This window comes from Vipera berus, assembly GCF_964194415.1.
Source record: "Vipera berus genome assembly, chromosome: 12".
Taxonomy (NCBI): Eukaryota; Metazoa; Chordata; class Lepidosauria; order Squamata; family Viperidae; genus Vipera; species Vipera berus.
This window is the reverse complement of record NC_138215.1, coordinates 16,818,083-16,839,109: the sequence shown is the minus strand read 5'-3', so window position 1 is coordinate 16,839,109 and position 21,027 is coordinate 16,818,083. Positions and strand designations below refer to the sequence as shown.

The window sequence follows — 21,027 nt, the reverse complement described above, 5'->3', positions numbered from 1 at the left end:
ACTGGAGCCACTGTCAGGGACCTCTTTTGGCAGCACCAGGTAAAATTTCCAGAGGCTTTTCAACCAATCTGTGAGACCCCCTGGAATAGAAAAGAGACAGTTTGCTCCAGTAGATTCACGAAGCTGCACAGTTTGCAATCAGGTGAGATGCCTAATATCCATGGTGGGTGGAGGTGTGACCATTTGGCCCTAATAATTATTCAGAGCATTACCCAAAGAGCAGAGAGATCTGAAAGAGGAGATAACCAAGGTCTATAGAATAGCCACGCTGGTGGCAGATGTGCAGACAGAACCCTCCAGGACCATAGTGTAAGTCGGCTTGCGGCTTCAGCAGTTCTAGGGAAACCATTGCTCCAGACCACTGTTGTGAGCAGGCCTTACAAGAAAATGTCTGGGGAATTGATCGACCTGGTCCTAATTGAAAATAAGGCCAATGGGACGGCTCTGTCAGCAGCAGAAACAGTATAAACAAGAAAATAAATGCAGGAAAAAGCCACCTACCTTCTTATTGCCCCTTTGCTTTTTCTTCGTAGATCAGGGGTAGGCAACCCTGGCTTTTTTTTATGGCTCGTGGACTTCAACTCCCAGAATTCCTGAGCCAGCGTGGCTCAGCTTGGAGACCTCTCCCTTTCCCCTCAGCATGGCTGGCTCAGGAATTCTGGGAGTTGAAGTCCACGAGTCACAAAAGAGCCAAGGTGGCCTACCCCTGTCCTAGATGATTTCACTTAGAAGTATGGAATATTCAAGGCAACATAGGAATAGTCATCAGGGTAGGGGAGAAAGGTTTCGGAAGAAATATCCTTCCAATTGATGCTATCAGCTCCTTGGCAGAGGGTCTCCTGGCAAGTAGACAATCCAATTGGAGCATGTGGGACAGTTCAGAGACAAACTGAAGGAGAGATTCCTACCTCCCCCAGTTTCAAAGAAAGGGAGATATAATGGAGAATAGGAGATGTCATAGATCCTTTATGGATAATCAGTGCAATAGAATATGTTCCAAACCAGGAAGCTCTGGTCTGACCGCCATTCTTTTTCAAGTTACCAAACAGGTTCGTCAGACAGTTGACCTGGGATGGCTAAGGTGAGAAGCCTTTATTCCAAACAATTGGCTAGCCTCTATAACTTGTTGGTGGTCGTGCTGGGTATGCTGATAAGCCTGCTGGAAATTTCTCAGATTTGTGTACTTGGTTCAGTTTATCAGGCCAGTTCATGTCTGTCCCCTTCAATCCAATGTTGGAATTTTTATTCAAAGTGATGGCCTAATTGATCAGGCACCCGAGGGCTCCTTAGGATGACCTTTGGATGATCTTTTAATCACAGTTCCCTCAATGGAAAAATAATTGAATTAGCTTAACTCCCAATTCCTTAGAGATTACAACTTTGTGATAAACATAGAGAAGAGCTCCGTTGTTCCCTTCAGATAAATACTGCATCTGAATATATGATAGACCTGAAAGAGGGAAGACTCTTCCTATCTCCAGAACAATCATTCAGGCTCCAGAATCCAATATGAGAAATGGTAGATTACAGAAAACAACCCTTCACATTGTTGGCAAGACTGCAGGGACTGATAACAACAGCTCAGAACATAGTATTACCCCCACATGTTCATTCCAGACTGCTCCAGTTGCTTCTGCTCTCGTTACAGGAATAGATAGCCTCCAGGATATGAGTGACCCCAATAGTCCTATGCAGGGGGAAGATCCTGAAGTGGTGATTTGTTGTAAAGTATTCTAACCCCCAGGTATAGTTCTCACAGAGCCAAACAGAGAAAAGATAACCATAGATGTCAACAACAGGATGAGGAAGTCATTTTGTGTCTCTCAGTTGAGAACCTGTGGCCCAATCTAAGGCCTTCCTGCCAATCAGTTGCCTAGAGATCCAGGCAGCGTATCTGAGATTGTTGAAATTGAAGTGTCCAGTGAGGGGAAAAGATTTCCTAGTAAAGATGGACAATAATATAGCCAAGTCTGGCATCACACACACACACACCCCGGGAGGTATGAGATCAATGGGCCTTTAAAAGGAGGGAGGTAAGTCACTTAATGAGGTAAACAGAAGACCACGTAAACAATGAGCACAACAGTGAACTGGCTCAGCCAGCAGAATACACCACAGCCAGAGTGGACATTTTACCAAAAGATTTTCCAGAAGATAACTGAGATACTCAGTTTGTTATTGATCACCTTGTTTGCAACAGAGAAGAGCAGGCAGGTGAGCCATTTCTCATTTTTTCCACGATGTCGGAGCAGAGGAGATAGATGATCTGGTAATGTCATGCCCAGAGGTTTTCCTCTGTACTGTTTCACTGACATAGATCGTGTCCAGAATAGCATAAAATATGAAGCTTCTCAAGGCATGAGTTATTGTGACCGTTCCCTTCTGGCTCACGAGCCTGTACTCCTCTGCATGGATGTAAATAATTATGGAATTTCTTTGGGCAAAGCAGAATTGCTGAGGGAGGGGGCTGCTCTTCACCCAGACCAAAAATTGTGCTCGTGCTTGGAAGTTGGAACGGGTGCTTGGTGCACCCCAGTTTTCAGATTTCCGAGTGAAGATTATCTGCTGGAAAGATACACCGGATGATCTGGCAGATGTTTGTCTGATTATACAGGAGAAGGGATCTAGAATACTGGAAATTCTGGGTTTCCTATAAGGCAGGGGTGTCAAGCTCGCAACGTCACGTGACGCATCGCGATGTATTGCGATTTTTCCCCCCCATTGCCAGCAGTGGGGTGGGCGCGGTTTTGCTATGATGCATCCAACCCGCGGGCCGGCAGTTTGACACCCCTGCTTGCTATAAGGTGATCTAGATAAAAGGCTGGTATCAAATATCCTGACAAGACAAGCTGCCAGCATTCAAATTATACTTTTGGATGGGTAGGGAAGGTTTCTTTCAGGCTTTTATTTCTTCCCCAGTTGTTCTCCATTTCTCATCATGGGATTTAACATTGGTCCTCAGGATGTTGACCCCAATTCCTTTTGAGCCAATTAAGCATATCTTTATGAGCACCCTTACTGATGGTCTCAGTCTTCGCTAGGCAGTTTAGAAACCTGATAGCCCTATCAATGCAGGGTGACCTGGGTGTCTTCCAACAGGAAAAATTGGTGTGAAGACTGGATCTTGTCTTTATATGCAAGATAAATTTAAGTTTTCATTGGGCCCAGGAGATTGTTCTTCCAAATGTTTATCCAAATCCTATTAATCCTAGAGAGTTCATTGTGTACATTGTCTTTTGGGCATTTTTATCTTTCAGGTACACTCATGATATGTAGAGCTTAAGCTTAGTTAAAAATATTAAACATCTCTACATTTCCCTTTGAGAGAGAAATTGCAGTGTTTCACGACATCAGAAGAAAATCAAAACAACTGCAGTTAAAAGTATAAAATAGGGTTCTCGTGTGTTTTACCTATCAAACCTGTTTTAAAAATAGCTCATATTTAGAAATCCAATAATGTTTAATTGTACCTTTATATTACTTAGTTGCATAAAAGTAGCCACGATGGAGCTGTCAATAAGATGAAGATTTTTTCATGGTTTAAATATTGATTTTTGTGTTACACTACTGTTCTGTCTCGATTGTTGTTTGTATACTGAATAATCAGAAGATATAGATTAGGACTAGGTATGTTCTTTTGTATGCATGAAAGAAATCCATATTCTGCTTTCAGATTAAACCATGCTTATTAAGTTAGCAACTTAATTTAGTTCACATGTATATATATTTGCTTTATAAAATGTTAGTTTATAATATTTTGCAGAATGGAATAGGAATAAAACTTGTGGAAAAAGAAGTGAAGTTAATGTTACTTTGTAAAATAACCCTTCATTTAGGTGTTGTTTAGAGTTGTCTGGTTCATTTTCTCTCTTCATTAACAAAAGAGGAAAAGTGTATATCATAGACACATGGTAGTATTTCCTTAATATTTACTATGTTTCATTCTCTGGGTTTCTTATATCTTTTCAAGTAAGTTTTTTTTTGTAACAAATATGTATGTACACAATGCCATTCCCTCTCCCTCTGTGTGTGTGTGTGTGTGTGTGTGTGTGTGTGTGTATGTGTTTTAGACATCAAACTTATTTTTAAGAAGTCATTTGTTCAATTACATGCAAAATGTGGATTTTATTGTTTTTATTTTTCATGTGCTAATTATTAACTGATATATTAAGTAGTTAGGCTTGCTGCAGTTTGTAATTGTTATGTTTTTATCATATTAACATTGATTTGATAGGAGCCATGCAAAAACAAATCTTACATATCATTGATATAATGCATTTAATTTATGTATGTGGTTAATCTAGTAAAATAGATCTCTTGTATTTCATTGCAATGTGGAAGGGGGTGTCCGCGTACAGTTGTCTTGTTTTCCATTCTCTCAAGTCGATGGGAACCCTGCAGATATGATAGTCAGGAATGGGGATTCCATTGCAAAGAAGAGGGTAACTTTCTGCTTCAGGGCAAAAACATTTTTTTTCCACTGCAGTTTTTACTTTCTCATATCATGACAGGAGAAGATGACAAATGCAGGTAAACAGTCTATTACATACAAAGCCCATCTCGTTCCAACACGCCTTACTTAATTAGCTGCTGAACGAATGGAACTGCAGCTGTTAGCCAACACAGCAACCGTCTTTTATGTCTAGAATCTGGTTTGGCGTTATTATTTATTTATTGTCTTCCCTGAAGGCACCAAGGCATCCCAAGCTGCCCATTTCTAATCCCTCTGAAGAAACCTTTAGTTCAACCTGTCTGCTGCCCACCTGTAGTGAGGTTGGAAGGGTTGAACAGGAGCTTTTGGGGACATGTTTGAGGTCACCATTAAACCTAGTATGCCTTGTTTACTCCTCTGGAAGCTAGCATTTTAATTGTTGCTTGTGGCTTATTAGGCTTATTTCTCCTTACCTATCTTTGCCCAGGATGTTTTCCACTTGCCAGTACTAAATAACAATAAGCCATTATTATAATTGCTCTTCCTTGGATGCTCAGTGGCATGGAACAGCAATTTATCTTAAAAAACCCCACAACTATATGAAGTATAACTATGTAGTTATAACTGCTGTAAAGAAGACTAGAAGATAGCGTCTTTGTATTTCCCCCCCCCCTTTCTTTTCTATCTTTGGCTTGTCAGTAATATATATGAAAGGGTTCTGGGGATCCTTGTTGTTTACAAGGTAAACATGAGCCCGCAGTGTGATGCAGCTCTTAAAAAGGCAAATGCTATCTTGGGCTACATTAACAAGAGTCTAGAATTCAGGGGTAGGCAACCTCAGCTCTTTTCTGACTCATGGACTTCAGCTCCCTATGCTGGCTCAGGAATTCTGGGAGTTGAAGTCCATGAGTCAGAAAAGAGCCGAGGTTGCCTACCCCTGGTCTAGATCAAGTCATGAGTTCCCCTTTGCTGGAGATCAAAGTGAAATTGGATGGTAATCTGTTACATGGCACTGATGGTTCCAGTAAGAACAGGGTTGCAGCAGCTAACCCTCCTAAGATCTCTTCCTATTCCGATTCTGTGATTCCTTGATGTAGTCCCTCCTCTGAGGAGAAAGGCTATAGAGTGAAAATGACATAAGCTGGTTGTGTGAACACAGCATCTCCATTTTGTTGATTTGATTACATGTCATTGTGTCAAAATATCGCCTTAAAAGTAAGAGAAGATTAAGTATTTTGTTTGTCTTCCAGTCATTTAATTTCAGAAGTGGCAAGATGGGTCCATCTTGAGGGTCAATTTATTTGGGGCTGTTATTGTGTAAACTTGACTAGAAGTGAGGGTTGGCTAGAAAAGAGGGATAAGAAAACAATGAGAAATGGAAAACACAAGAACCACCTTGTGGGACCAGATCAGAATTCTTCATTCAGCATCCTAAATCCAATAAAGGCTGACCAGATGCTCCCATGAAGCTCACAAAAAGGGAATCAAAGCAATCGCCTTTCCCTTTGTTGTCTTCCACTAAGCATTCAGTGGCATTTTGCCTCTCAATTTGGAAGCGTCAATTAACCTTCATGGCTAATAGAGTTTCATGCTCTAAATGTTCTTATTTAGAGCGTTTGGTTCCATTAGGTTCTTGTGTGTTCATGAAATACAAACTTAGTTTGGAGCAGCCGCAGAGGAGAACTCGCAAGATTACATGTACAATGCAGAATGAAGAAACCTGCCGTGTGGGATGAATCTTAAAGCAGATCTATTCAGCATGGGGAGGGGAGGGGGAGTCATTTTTCTCAACTGAAAAGACTCTTATTTTTTTTTTAAAAAATCAGTATTTTCATTGGGAGGATAAAAGTTACACAGAGAATATAAGAAAATATTTCTGATTGTGAGAAATATGAACGTTAGGGGTGTTGGCATTTTATCCCTTGAATTGCACAAAGTTGTCACTTAAATTGCTCTCTCTCCAGCTGGGAGCTAGAAATGTTAGGGTTTAATTTAAGCTATAGTCCTCATGTTATCTTTGAACATTTGAACAGGGGAAAAAAAGTTTTTATTTTGTTTATTTTGCCATCCATCTTGCCACAATACATGAACTGAACATTTGAGCTTAAAAAATACTAAATTCAAGAATCAGATTGTCTGATTATTTAGGCAAGTGGAAACTTTACAACATTGATTTTTTTTAAAAAAAATAAGTTTCTTTTCAAGATCATACAAACTGTTCTGAAGTCTTGGTGTTTATTGGCTCCCTCATTTACAGCAGTGTCATATAATTATATACATGGGCATCACTCAGAAGCAGGCTAATGGACATGTTTTATAACTGTAGTTATTTGCGTCAAAAAAGCCTTACCCCCCCCCCCTGACACAAAGTAAACTTGCCTTTTTATTACTTTTTAAGTACTCTCTGCTCCACCTTGTACCCTGGTGATAATCCATCTGTGGTGCGCTAAAGAAATTGTCATAAAGAGTGAGTAGAGTAAAATCCTCTGTGTGGTTTTGTTTGGACTTTTTGATGTGTAATTATTTCTAAGATGAGAAGCCGGATAAATAATGACTCATGTAGACCCTTCGTAATTAGAACGATTTTGTGAGTTATTCTAAGTCACAGACAGGTGTGGATAATCCGATGTGGGCATTTTATCTTTTATTTTGATCTTGCTTTCCTTGTAACATCCCAATCTTTCTGGCTGGGCATGCATATTATAGACAGGGCCAAGGGATTGGAGGGGGGGGAGTTGTAACCCTTGCACATTTTTGTAGTCTGAGGGGGATCTGCCTCAGAAAGAGAGAAGCAAAGCCCCCCCCCCCCCCCCGCTTCCCCCTGCCAGCCAGACAGTTCCTTGAACGAAAGCAGTGAGTTAGGAAGCTCCTTTGTGCAGATTCCTTCATCTCCTTCTGGCTGCCAGCTGGCTTTCATTCAACGTTGTTTTCATCGCTGGAGAGAGAGCGCGCAAGAGAGAGAGCAACATCTTAAAAAGGAGGCTACAAAAAGACATGGGAGTTGCTCAGAGAAAAAGGGGAAAAAAAGAGAAAGATTCAACCTGAACAAAGCAGCTGGAGGGAGCTCCGCTCTGTAGTGTTAGGAGCTCACAGTGCAGCAGCTTCCTCCGCTGCCAAGCGAGATGCATCCCCCTGAGTTTCTTTAGTCAGGGAACAAAAAAAGGAGCCTGTGTCGAGGTGGTGGTGGAGCCGTGGGCTGGCTGCCAACCCCAGGATGACGGGAGGAGCGGCCCTAGCATACAGCAGCTGCTCGGGCTTCCACAGCCCTCTCCGGAAAAGTAGGCATGTCCGAGGCTGGATGGGGTTAACGGAACAAGGTCCCGGGTTACGTGGAATTATTCTGGGCCCTCCAAGGTAGGTCTGTTAACAATTGTCAGAGGCAGATCCATCTCAAAAGCTGCTTTGTTCTGCTCCTCGCCTGGAGCCAGAAGGCAACACAAGCTGGAAAGGCAAGGCAACCATCTGAAATCCTGTGAGCTTGGCCAAGCTCTGGAGCTGTGGTTGCCTGGTGCTGGAGATTTTCCACCCTTTCTGTTGTTCCTCAGCGATGGCATTCCTGAAAGTTAATCAGGCTGAAAATTGCTGTGGGTAATGTCTGGAAGCAACCAGAGTTCTGCAGGCTTGAATGTAGCTGGTAGGAGAGATTCTCTTTGTATGTAGCTGAAATTGCTGGTGGGATCAATCCATCTTTCGGTGTCAGGTCGTTCCCACTTGGCCTTTCTTCGCCTCTTACTTCCCCGTCAAAGGTCAGCAGTCATGCAGGCTGTTGTGATCGGCAAGAGAGCAGAAACTGTGTGAAAAGTCAAAATGAGCCTTTGCGAAATCTCTAACGGAGGTGTCCTGATAGAGACTACAATTTGGAAGTGAACTGTCAAGTTGCTCTTTAGTGACATAACTCTTTCTCAGAATGCAGATGCAGCTGATGGCGGTTTCATGCAGCCTTTAATGGAGTTAAAATATTTATGTCTGGCCCTGCATATGTGTGGTTTTCCCAAGTGAGAAGCTGTCTCTCTCAGTATTTCTGTTCCAAGACTTCCCTTAGAATCCTGTTGGAATGCTGCCAGCTGTACAAGTGAATACATGCAGTTTCTGCTTTGCATGGGTAGAGCTCTTCATGGCAAGAAGGAAATGGAGGAGAATTCCTATGCTTGGACTGATTTCTTCCCCATCTCATCTCAGCAATTTCTTGGGGTTTGGATGCCTATTTCTGATTTCCGTACTAGACATTCTGGAGGGGCAGTGTGCCACAAGCTGCAAGCTAAGGTACAGTTAGATTAGTAGGATGTGTGATTTCAGACCTCTGGCTAAATCTGCAGTGCACAGAGTTTATTAGTTACCTTTTCCAGCTATACTTTTAAACAAAACTAAATATTGGGACTTGCATGTAATATACCAAAGGCAAACGTCTGGCTTATTTCTGTTATATTTATATGCCGCCATAATGAAAGTGATCCATAGTTTGCAGTAAAAATACAGCAAAACTAAAAAGACAGTAAAAGTTTTTGAGATACATTCAATAAAACAAGCAATATTATTAATAGGATATTAATATATATGATAACCAGGACACACCTCTAGAGCACATGGTAACAAATTGCAGCTTGAAAGCTCTGGAAAAATTCCATGTCAGTTGCCTTCTACAATGATGCCTGTGTAGCTGTCAGCCTGGTCTTTGAGGAAAGGCTGTTCCAAGTGTAGGGGACACCACAGGGAGGTACCCCTAGCCTCCCACCCCCTTTTCCACATGGTTTATGGTAAGCAGCCCAGTTGAGGACAAGTGCCCAGAATGGGCATTTCTAATTGGACGAGTCTATCCTGAAGATACTTGGGAGCCAAGCTCCATAAAGCCAATATAATAACGTAACACCTGAAATATGAGTATAATAAGATTGTAGCAGTTGCATCTGCTACTATATAGGCTACTGCATTTTGTACCCACTCCTGTTTCTGAGTAGCCTTCAAAAATAATCCCAGGTCAAGCACACTGTAGTAATCTTAGTGTTGTTGAAGACGTGGGTTATTTTAACAAGAGTTTGGGCAGAAATTATTCACAAACCCATACCTACACAGCCACACCCAAAGAAGCTTAGACAGGCATGGATCTAAGACACCAAAGGTGGAATTCATATTACGAACTCTAATTTGTATTAGTATAACACCACCACCCATTGTAGTAAGTATTTATTGGTGCATATAGAGCTGTGGTGGAACAGTGGTTAGAAGGCAGTATTGCAGGCTAATTCTGTTGACTGCCAGCTGTTCGATCCTGACCAGCTCAAGGTTGGCTCAGCCTTCCATCCTTCCGAGGTTGGTAAAATGAGGACCCAGATTGTTGGGGGCGATAGGCTGACTCTGTAAAACTGCTTAGAGAAGGCTATAAAGCACTGTGAAGCGGTGTTTAAGTCTAAGTGCTATTGCTATTTGTGCTACAAAGCAAGGCATAGTTTCTATAGGCAGCCTTTTGTGCCATTATGTGAACACAGAAGGAGCAACATAGTAATATTTTGCCTAGAACAGTTTATTTTTGAGGGAGAAGGAAAATTTTGGAGAATTGTGTTATGTTGCCGTAGGTGAAAATTACTGTAGCTTGAGATGAGTTTGCAAGTAGACTACTTATTCAATCTGTAGGTGGAAAAGCCAAAGTTTCCACACACACCTTTTTCTGTGTGCTTAAAATGTGTGCTTCTGCTCAACTGATCAAATGACGAGAGCCTAGTTTGCTTTATTAAGCATTCAAGTACCGAATGCAGGTAATATTTATGACAGAAATGCAGTTTGTAACATATAAGGGGAAAAAACAAGATTAGCTCGTATTTGATTGCGGTGTGTTGTTTTCTGTGATGAGTGCAAAGATATGATTGCCATGGAGGATATTTGCTTTTTTAGTACTGACAAAGTTGGTTGGCAGAAAGATAGTGAACACTCCCTGTTTTTATTTGCCAGGTGTGCAGTATTCAGATCTGAAGCAGGAAAGGCGTTCCAGATCCAGCAAGGGTGGATTTACTGTGCCTGCCAACAGCTCCTTAAAGATGCTGGGGTTTTTTCCCCCCTGAACTTACACTGTAGCTGAATGGTAAACATATTTTCCAGGGGCCATGTGTAAGTCTGGAAAAAAGCATGTCTTCTTTAAAGAACCTCTGGCAGATACAGTAAACACACCAACCACATCTGAAGGTTCTTTCCTGCTTTGGAACCGAGCACTGAATGCCAGATTTATAATCAAGACTGAAATGCAACTCTTCAAATTCTGTCGTCTGCCATTTTTCAGTACGACAATTTAATCTGTGTATTGCAACATTCAGTCCTCAAAAAGCGCGATGCTTTTCTCTGTGTTAAAAGCAAATCGGTCTTGGGATCAAAGTAATGTCATGAGTTATAAAGATGTATTAAACTGAGGTTTAATTATTAATAGTAACCACATTATTAACTTGGTTTAGGATAAACCACGTATGCAGTCTCCTGATACATGCTTGAAAATGGATTTGGGCTATATTTAATACAACAGTGCTTCTGAGCAGGCATCCTTCTGCAAATCTTAATTCCCATAAGCCTTTTCAATTTGGCAGAAATGTCTGTAGAATGCTGTAATTTCTCTTCCAGCCTCTTGAACAACGGCAACAAAAAATGAAATTGCATGAGGCTGATGATTTTCAAGGAGTGTTAGTATGCACGGGTTCCTGCTCTTATGACTATAGGATGTTTCTTGTTCTATAAAAGAAGGTGGGAAACGTTGATAATTCATTTTGTGGCTCTGCCCCTTCTACTCCAGATAGGAAGAAGGTTGCTTTTGATCTCATTAGGTGAAATAAAGGCTTAGGGAGAAGATGTGACAAGCCAATCAGCCAGAATATTTCAGGGAGACAAGGTGGAGTAGCGAGAGGCTGCAGTTTTTCAAAACCATTCCTGATTCTGCAGTTGCTTATGCTTCTACATTTATCTACCGTAAAGGCAAAACCACTGCTGTGTTTTTTAAATTTCCTGCTCTAATACCAACTCTCAGCTCCTGAGGTTAAAAAATCTCCATAATGATCTGTCAGAGAGGAGATTGTTTGCAGCCAAAGTCAGAGAATCTATGGGGGAATGAATGGAAAATAGTACGGCTACTACAGTCATATGAATTAACTGCTAATATTATACTCTGTTCCTTCCTCCTGATCTACTTTATCACCCTGCATCCTTGTGCTACCGAAGCATAATCTTTGTGCTTTGTGGAATTAGAAAATAAAATGAAAATACGGTACCCATCACTCTGAAAAACAGTATTGCTGTTGTGTTCCCGTGTTACAGAACCGATCATCAGTATCTCGTGCTTAGCATGGAGCAGCAAAAGACACCCAATAATGCTTAAAGAAAGCCACAGATGGGTTCATAGGCACACCTGAAACTGCCCTTTGCTGGCATTTGGCTGACGGAAGGAAAACCGCTACTTCATAATTTTCATAATTTTCTTTCAGCCTGAAATTAAAGCAGGAATAGGTGATGATATTCAATTACTCTGCATGTAAAATCCTTTCCCCTATTGGTGTGTTGTGTACAATTTTAGAATAGACTTTCCTAAATGACGGCAATGTAATTATATGTTGTCCCTGCTTTTCCTTTCAGCCATTATGTTATCACCTGGGTCCTTCTTGATCACTGGAGGCTTGAGAACATAGCTGAAGCTGCCACTTCCCACCCTGAGGCTGAAGGAGCAGCCAACAGGCTTGAATCTTGAGGTGGCCGTTAACTCTAAGATGTCCTTGAGCAGTGGAGCTACTGGAGGGAAAGGAGTGGATGCAAACCCAGTTGAGACATATGACAGTGGGGATGAATGGGACATTGGAGTAGGGAATCTCATCATTGACCTGGACGCGGATTTGGAGAAGGACCAGCAGAAACTGGAAATGTCAGGCACCAAGGAGGTGGGTCTGCCAGCCCCGAACGCTGTGGCCACCTTGCCAGAGAACATCAAGTTTGTGACTCCAGTGCCAGGTCCGCAGAACAAGGAAAGCAAATCCAAATCCAAACGGAGTAAAAGTAGCAAGGACAATGGCAAGGCTGCCCCAGGATCCTCCCTCTTCACGCCAAGCGAGGGGACTACTGGCAAGAAGGAGGTTCAGGGCCGCTCGGGGGAGGGCGTGAACTCTGGGGGTCTGGTGGCTACCATCGGCCCCAAAGGCTCTGAGAAATCGGCCAAGACTTCTCGCAGCGTGGCGAACTCAAAGAAGGAGAAAGAAGGTGGCTCTTCCAAGAGTAAGAAAGAAAGGAGTGAGGGTGTGGCTACTCCAGCAGAAAAGGAGCCCACGATCCTCCAGCCTCTTGCCTTGGCGGTCAGGGTTGGGCAGTACGACGGTGGCCAAGGACCCGATCCTACTGCTGCCGCCGCCGAGCAGCTGGGAGGTATAGCTATTGACACGGGATCTGCGCTCAACCCTTTGGGAGTTAAATCAGAACTGGAAGATGGGGAGAGTGAGTGCCGACAGCTCAAAAAAGTCAAATCAGAGAAGGTAAGACACAGTTTGGTTTTCGGGGGTTCCTTTCACTTGAAATCATCAATATCATTTTCACATTAATATCCACAGTGTTTTTCTTAATAACGGGTGGAATATGCTGTCCCATAGTTTATATGATATCCTGTTTTGCTATATGGTGTCAACTTGTTCTGGAATCTTGATAGTTAAGTGGATGTCATTCTTGGCCCAGAAGAACTGGAAGGCTGATTTTGTAGTTTTTAATCTGTTGACCTGAATGGTTGTTTCTGAAAGGCAATTGATGGAATGATGAAGGTGTAGCTATTAATCGTCTTTATTGATGCTATTAAAAAAAAATCTGGGAACTTCCTATCCTGTTCTTTGTACAGAATGATAGTGACCTTAGTGGAGCCTGTATTTATTGTGGGCACGTCTCTGGAGAGGAAGGAAAGAGTCAGTGCAGGGAGTCCTCGGTTAACAACAGTAATTGGGCCCAAAATTTCTGTCACCAAGCAATGCAGTTTTAAGGCGTCTTGTGACCACAGTGGCAATCCCAGCAGTCCCTATTGCCGTCATTAAGCAAGGATCATGAATTGTTCAGCAAGAATCTCGTTACCACTTGGCCAATTTCCAGTGACCAAAAAATGACAGGAAGTTACACGTCCCGTGCAGCAGTCTGGCGTGTTGGTAAGTGGCTGCCGTCAGGTGGGGAGGTTGCACGGGTGGCTAGTGCAGCGCAAGCTGAGGGTGGCTGCTGCTGGGTGGGGAAGTGTCTTCCAACTTTCACTGCCAGCTTTCCGTTAACTTTGCTTGTGGAAAGCCAATTGGAAAGGTTGCAGATGTTGATTCCATGGCCACGGGACACAGCAGCCATTGAAAGCGCAAGCAGTGGCCAAGTACACAGATTGCAGTCATGTGACAACGGGGTGCCGGACGGCTGGAACTTAGAGGACCAGTCATGAGTTCCTCTTGTTCAGCACCATCATAACTTCAAGCAGTTGCCGAGCGAGTGGTCATTAACTGAGGACTGGCTGTATTCCTAGGAAGAACAGAAGGAATGAACAGATAAAGCTTCTCGGTTGCATCAAAAGATTTTAAAAGCAGACTTGTGTGTTTAGAAGCTTGTGTGAGCTGTATAACTTGATATATTGTTTCTGCCACTGCATCTCCCAGCACATCTGTGAAGTGTCACCTGCCCATACTGAATTATTTATAGCAATGTATTGTTTTTGAGGAGAAAAGAGCATCTTCATGGATGGTGCATAAGGCTTACTTGACCTTTCAGGTGCTCGTCTAGGAAATGCTTAAAGCTAATGGCTTTCAGAGAAGCAGATCTGTAGCCCAGCTGATAGCTTATTACTTTATTCTGCCTAGATTCTGGAAATAGCAAAGCTTTATGCATGTATGCATTGCCTGGCTCTAGCTTTATTATTATGTTTATGTGGAAAATATTGATGTGGGAAAGCAGGGGAAAATGCACATAGCTACCTACTTATCTCATAAAGGAAACAAAAATCCACCACTTGGGTTTACAGTGAATCAAGAGAAGTCAGACAGGATTTGTGAACACTTGTTTTCTCCACTGTAGGGTAGCCGTTCCCAGCCTGATGCCTTCCAGATGGCTGCTGAAGTGGGACTGAGCTCTTGCTTACACTGTAAAAAAAGGGGAAAACGCCTATTCACTATCATTCTCTCCAGAGTGCTGTCAAGGTTCATCACTTTCCTATCATGGTTTTTATGGCAAGAGCTATTGGTGGAGGAAAAAGAAAACATACTTTGGTTTAAGTGCTTTGGAAGCCTCGTGATATTTAATAACTGAAATCTGCATTTTCAGGAGGCTTATATAAGAAGGGAAGCTTAGTATCTTTATATCTTTAATTTCTTTCCCCCTCTACCAATACCATGAGCTAGAATATACTTTGGTATACAGCTAAAATAGCAGATATTGAAGGGTTGGCAGATATTGTTTAAACAAGTGAATAGAGATGTTTGTTCGCTGTATGTTTATTGCTGAGCTAGTTCTTTCCTATTGATTATAGGTAATGGTTTGTATTTATATTGAAGCTTACTGTCATTACTTCTGTGCAGTATAAAGAAAAAGAACTGGCGGTATTATGCCTTTTTTCAACCCACAAATGTCTACAGAAAACTGTCACACTAGTTCTGTAATATGTGGAATTTAGATTCCAGATTCTAAAACAAAATTGATTAGTCCTGTCAAATGGAGCATAGAGCTGTTTCTGCTTTTTTTTTATAGCAATGAAAATGGCCTGTGGTAAACCTAATAGGAAAACATGCCTTAGTAAGAGTCTTGCTTCTTCCTCGTTCTATTATCTCCAGGCAGCACCTCCAAAGGGAGTTGAATTCCCACTTACCTGTAGGGCAAGAATTTAAGAAAAACTGTTTAGCTTGAATTTGGCAGTCATGCATAGCTTTACAAAATTGGAGCAGCAACAGAGTCCATTTCAAGGCACCTTAGCAAAAACCTATGGATTCGATTTGGCCTTGAACAGAAAATAAAATAGTTAGGAAGAAGGTTTTCCAGAAGAGACTCTGCATGCATCAGAAAAGATTCTACTCATCCTTGTAAATCTCTCCCCCAGGCTGTTGTGTTAATTGGGAGATAGATGTTTCTATAAGGTACAATACCAATATTTGTGGGGTTGTTGTTTTTCCCCCCCCCTTTTCTTTTGTGATAGGCTCTTTTGCCCATGACCTTGGAAAATAAATAACTGGAAGATCAGGGGACTAAGGTTTGAGCGTAATGCCACTTCACTTCCTTCTGCCAGCTCAGAGATTGTGTGTCTGGCAGCTGGCAGTACTCTGGCTATGTGCTGCTTGAGCTGATAATAGCACAATAAATGGCAGTTTCTTGCTGTGGGGCAACAACTTCTGTAGCGCCTGTGAGAGTAGGAGGAACAACCTAGTGGACTGGCAGCTCCATCTGTTATCCTTGTTCTCTGCTGTGACTGTCTGGCTTGATTTAGGATAAATGGAGAACAAGGGATAACCAGTGGACAATACAGCTTCCCTCTCCCCCCCTGCTTTTGTTGCAGCTTTGTTTTAATTTAAGAGTTATGGGGTAGGATGGGATGGGATGGAGAGAAAGCATGCTCCTCTGAGATGTGGGATGCTGACATGATGCTATTCAGTGGAGGAAGGTGGGATTTTAATAAGCTTCTTGTAGAGGTATGTATGGGCAGCTGGTCTTGCACACGTAGTGTACTGAATGCATTCTTTGTCATTGTCAAGGATTAGAAGACTCAGTTACCCTCCTACTAAAAATTATAGTTGGGGAGAGGCACCAATCTCAATTTACAAATCAAAGCTTTTCCTACTGTACAGTATGTCAGTAATTATTTATAGGCCCAGCTGAGATTATCATGACAGTCTTAAACGTGGGGGGGGGGGGGAACCCTTCCTTCTTTGTGGCAAAAACAAAATGAAAACGCCCTGTGTCACTTTAGCATAAACAGTGGTACTTTGTTCCATATGAGTGGGAAAAAGTTTAGCTCATTCTAAAATTGGTTCATACAAGAATATGAAACCACTGTATTATTAGTGGAGTTTCTTCATTTCTGAATGCACAAAATAAATCTTAGCTTCTGAAACCAAAAGAGTTCCAAGCTTCAAAAATGTTCTTGTCTGAATCAGATCAACAGGAAAGCTAGCTTTTCCTTAGTGATTGTAAAGCAAAAGACAGAATATGTGAAGCCTAATCTTTCAAGCAAACCCAAACCAAACACCTCCCCATCAAAGGAAACTAGGTAAAAGGTAACAGGTAAGAGTTATCTATTCTGGAAATAAAGACTTGAATCACAGCAATCATATTGAATTGCTAACAATGGACCTGATTTTTTTTAATGAAGCCTTATCAACAAATATAGTTTCATTTGCATTTCAGCTGGCACAGAGTTAGCCTAGTGAAAATAGAGTTGGTTTTTTTTTAAACAGCAAAACATGAAGGACCTTCAGTTAAATAGATAAGAAAGTGAAATACAGTAAATATTTAATACTTATTAAATAATACTGATTATTTTCAGTCATCATTTTTACCTTCTCTCCTGCTGATGGCAGTTTTGAAACTGTTGCAAAACCTGTTCCCAAATTATGGCTGCAAAGGGAGAATTGTATGTTCTTCCTTCCTTCCTTGTTCAGGTAAAGAGTTCAAGAATTGCTTGTTTCTGTATGAATTGGGGAAGCCTTAGGAATCTGATATTTTTAAATTGTAGAGTTAATAAATCTACATACCACAGACTAATGTAGAAATCTGGACTTGGTCCTTAGCACTTCACACAATGGGATATTATGAAACAGCTCTCACCTAATTAAAAGCTATTAAAGCATATATAGTTTGCAAGGGTCAAATCAAATTTTATTGTGGTCACAGAGCAACATAGCATTGAAAGGCATGGAGAAGTATAGTGAATGTGGGAGATGGCCAGGTGGAATCCAAAGGTGGGGTCAAATGTGTCATCAGTTTGGAATCCTGATGCAGCCACAAGAGACTTAAGTCCAACCCTCTATGAATTTTGTTGACTTATCTACTGCTAATTTGCCTTGACTGTTAGTAGAACAGAGTCTTCTGGATAGGTAGCCTGTAATAAACTTATAGTGCTTTGAACTCCTGTTCCTGGTTGCTTGCACCTGACAATGAATAATGTTGGTGAAAATGAAATTTAATTAATTCCTTTTCCTTCTGGAGCTTTGTTCAGAGTTGTCTGCTTTTGAAGTAGAGTTGATAGAGACTTTAAAAGTTAACTTACTTCAGTAAGACTTTAAAAGTTAGCGTATTACAGCTCTCCTTTTTTTGCTTTCACATGAAACAATTAACTCAAAAGAGAACTTTCTCAAATTAACTCAAAAATACAGTTTTCTAGATAAAGCGTGCACTGAGATTTATACAGCATATAAAGTGGATTTCTGCATTGCTTTTATCTGCAAATGTGGTACCAATTTAATTCGACCTTCACAAGAGCCTCTACATAACATGTCCAACTCATGGTCCACAGGCTGTATGTAGCTCTGGTCTGCTAGTATAGGTAGTCCTCCACTTACAACCACAACTGAGCCCCAAATTTCTGTTACTAAGTGAAATGTTTCTTAAGTGAATTTTGCCCCATTTTACGACCTCTTACCACATTTGCTAAGGGTATCACTGGAGTTGTTAAGTCAGTAACACAGTTATTAAGCGAATCTCTCTTCCCCATTGACTTTGCTTGTCAGAAGGTTGCAGAAAATGATCATATGACCCACGGCAACCATCATAAATATCAGTCAGTTGCCAAGTCATGTGATCATGTGACGCTGGGGCTGCTGCAACGGTCATAAGTGCGAAAAACGGTCATAAGGACTATCTGTAATGCAGCCCCACAAATCATTTATTACTATGTGATTTATATGCTGCACATTAACTATATTATATATTTTATAGGCAGCCCAAGACAATTCCTCTTCACCCAATGCAGCACAAGCAAACCAAAAGGTTGGACACACACGCTCTGTAACTTGAGAGTTAATAGATTACATGTTTAAAGTCAAATAAATACTTCTAATGGATGGTGTGGTGTACAATCCTGGCAGCTAAAGTTCAAAACAAATCTTTTTATTATGCTGAAACTATTATGATTAAATAACCTTCTTTTCCTTAAATTCCTAGGGCTTCTACTGGTTATTTACTTAGAGGGGATTTGTTACCTTTAAGTATTTCTTTAAGCAAAATGGTGATGCCTGAGCTTGCAGATTAACTGATGGCATGTCCTCTTAATCTTTAAGGGGAATTATGTTGCACTTGGCATTTTTGTCTACCTATTGAGCCCTTCCCAAGGACCTGAAGTAGGCAGATGTTTATAATAATAATAATATGGCATTGACAGAATCAACTTCACTTAATTGCAAATGGCAGCTTTACTTGGAATAGCTTACATCCTGCCACGATACCTTTTAACACCATCCCAGGTCCTTGGGAAGGATTCGATAGATGGACGAAAATGCTAAGTCCAGTCCAAAACATCTGGCTGTAATGAACAGTAATAATAATCTGGGCTTTTGTCTAGAAGGAGGACTTTCAAAGCTTGTGCCTTCTGAATTCTTTTCCTCTCATTTATCCAAACTTTGAATTGTTAAAATTTCTAAGTAATTCTTCAGTGGTTTGGATACAAAAGCAATTAGGGAGTGCCGCAGGGCTGCTAGAGGAGTAACATAACATAACTGAGGGAGCTGACATTTGGAAGGCTTCTCACACATTTGTTGGTGGAGGGATATGGTGTTTATGGGATTGTTGGAAAAATAATGGGCAAGGCCCTCGTGCCATAAGCACTTCGGTGTGGAAAAAAACCGCTGAGCTAAGTATTGCCACAAGCTTTCGATCCCCTTTTCTCCTGGAGATGTGACAAAAAGGGCAGTAGCTCTGTCAGAGACAATTTCCCAAGCCATCAATTTCCTTCCTTCTAGCCAGGCAACTGCTCCCGATGACAAGGGCTGAAGGCCAGCGAGCCAGAGTAGAGGCATGCTTATCATTCCCGTTAAGTGGTGCCAGTCAGTTGCTGTGATTCTAAAAATGCCAGCAGCAGTAAATACGTATACCCATTCCTACTAAAAGCAGTTGGTAGCCAAGCAGATAATAACACTCACGTCTCGACCGCTGTTGCTATTCACGTTTACCTTTTCCCTTCCACCTATCAATCCAAAAGGCTGTGCATAGCTAGAATTCCCAATGCACCCGATATATTTTGAGGCCAGTAGATTTGCAAAGAGGCCAGGAATGAATGATCTGTGGTGTTATGGTAGTTGCACTGATTTTTATTTTCCGTTCTAGGAGTGGAGACGCCTTCTATTAACTGTTGCATTCAATTTTCCACTTATTTGCTGTGATTGTGTTACCTCCTTTGCTTTCTGACCTAAATATTTCTGGAATGCACCAGAAGGTGGTCCTCTCTTATTAGAGCTTCCAGTTTCTGCTCAAACTCTGCTCCTTTTGCTGTGCACCCTGAATAAGCTGCTGACTGGGCCGCCTTTGGAGGACTTGCAAATGAAGGTTTATTTCTGTACTCACCCCCCCCCCTTCCCTGTTTTAGAAACCAGGCCAAAATCTGGTGCGTTGGCTTCTAATTTGGTATCCAGTATGTATATAAAGGCATGTACCAATAACCCTGAGATGCCATAGGTTTGAGATGAGTTGCTTTTTTCTGGAGATGTATTGTAATTTAGAAATACACTGTTCTTGTTCTGTTACACCAACCTTGTGAGTAGAAGAGATGCATTCAGTGAGAAGTAACGCGCGCACACACACACACACACACACACACACACATTAATGATTTGTTTCATTTTTATTCTGCTTTCCTTATGAGACATACATGCTTACATGCTCACTACTTCAGTCAACCTGAGATCACCATTTCATCAAATCAGATCTTTATTATGATCCTAGATAAGCATCACCACCATTTCTTTTTCTCAGCACTCCAACATTTTCGGAGTTGTGAAAGCGCCTATGAGCTGTGCAGTGGGTTGTTGCCTTGTGCTTCACATCTGCAGTGCCACTGTTAGCCTCTAGCAAAAGAATAGTGCTCTGAAGAAGTCTTTCCAGTGGTTTTATTTTGCCTTCAGTTTCCTTGTTGACTGTTCAAACATCACTCAACCTATGAGAGAATTATTTGTGCTCATGCAGTAACATTAGCCAAACACATTATACCTTATTCTATTTTTTTAAATCTTCATTAGGCCAAACGACAAATGCAGTGGTGCCTATAAGATTACCACTGTGTTCATAGGAAAAAAACTAAAACATTTGGCGTTTTTGTAATTATTTTTTCTCTAAATCACGGTTGGGCAGTGGTTATTACGGATGCTAAAACATCAAACATGGTAAACTTTAGTAGCTTATACAGCACACTAAACAAAAAAAGCACTATGGCTTATTGTGATTACTTGGTTCATAGAGTACATTAAGCTATTAAAACTGTTGTTTATGGTTTAATGTGAGCCTAACATACTAATAGTCAAGGAAAGGTTTAATGCAGCATGCTCACAAGAATACTTGTTCAAAATAAGGTTTCCTAAAGGATATCTAATATGCTTTTATGCTTCTCTTTAAAAAAAAACCCTCCATGATGTAATAGAGCAGAGGTCCCCAACCCCCAG

The 21,027-nt window shown here is 41.3% G+C and overlaps 1 protein-coding gene across 4 annotated transcripts in view; it reads left to right on the top strand.

The window, feature by feature from the left end:
* ZNF609 (zinc finger protein 609) overlaps window positions 1-21,027 on the top strand; it is a 66,656-nt gene that overhangs the window by 7,674 nt on the left and 37,955 nt on the right. Inside the window, exons 1-2 of one of the 4 annotated variants that reach the window (XM_081337694.1) lie at window positions 7,268-8,695; window positions 12,035-12,918. In XM_081337694.1, the coding sequence (XP_081193820.1) occupies window positions 12,166-12,918 (753 nt within the window). In that variant the 5' untranslated portion in view covers window positions 7,268-8,695; window positions 12,035-12,165. Of the gene's footprint in view, window positions 1-7,267; window positions 8,696-11,057; window positions 11,153-11,771; window positions 11,909-12,034; window positions 12,919-21,027 lie in introns of those variants that run through there. The other 3 variants (XM_081337695.1, XM_081337696.1, XM_081337693.1) reach the window with 3 other exon arrangements.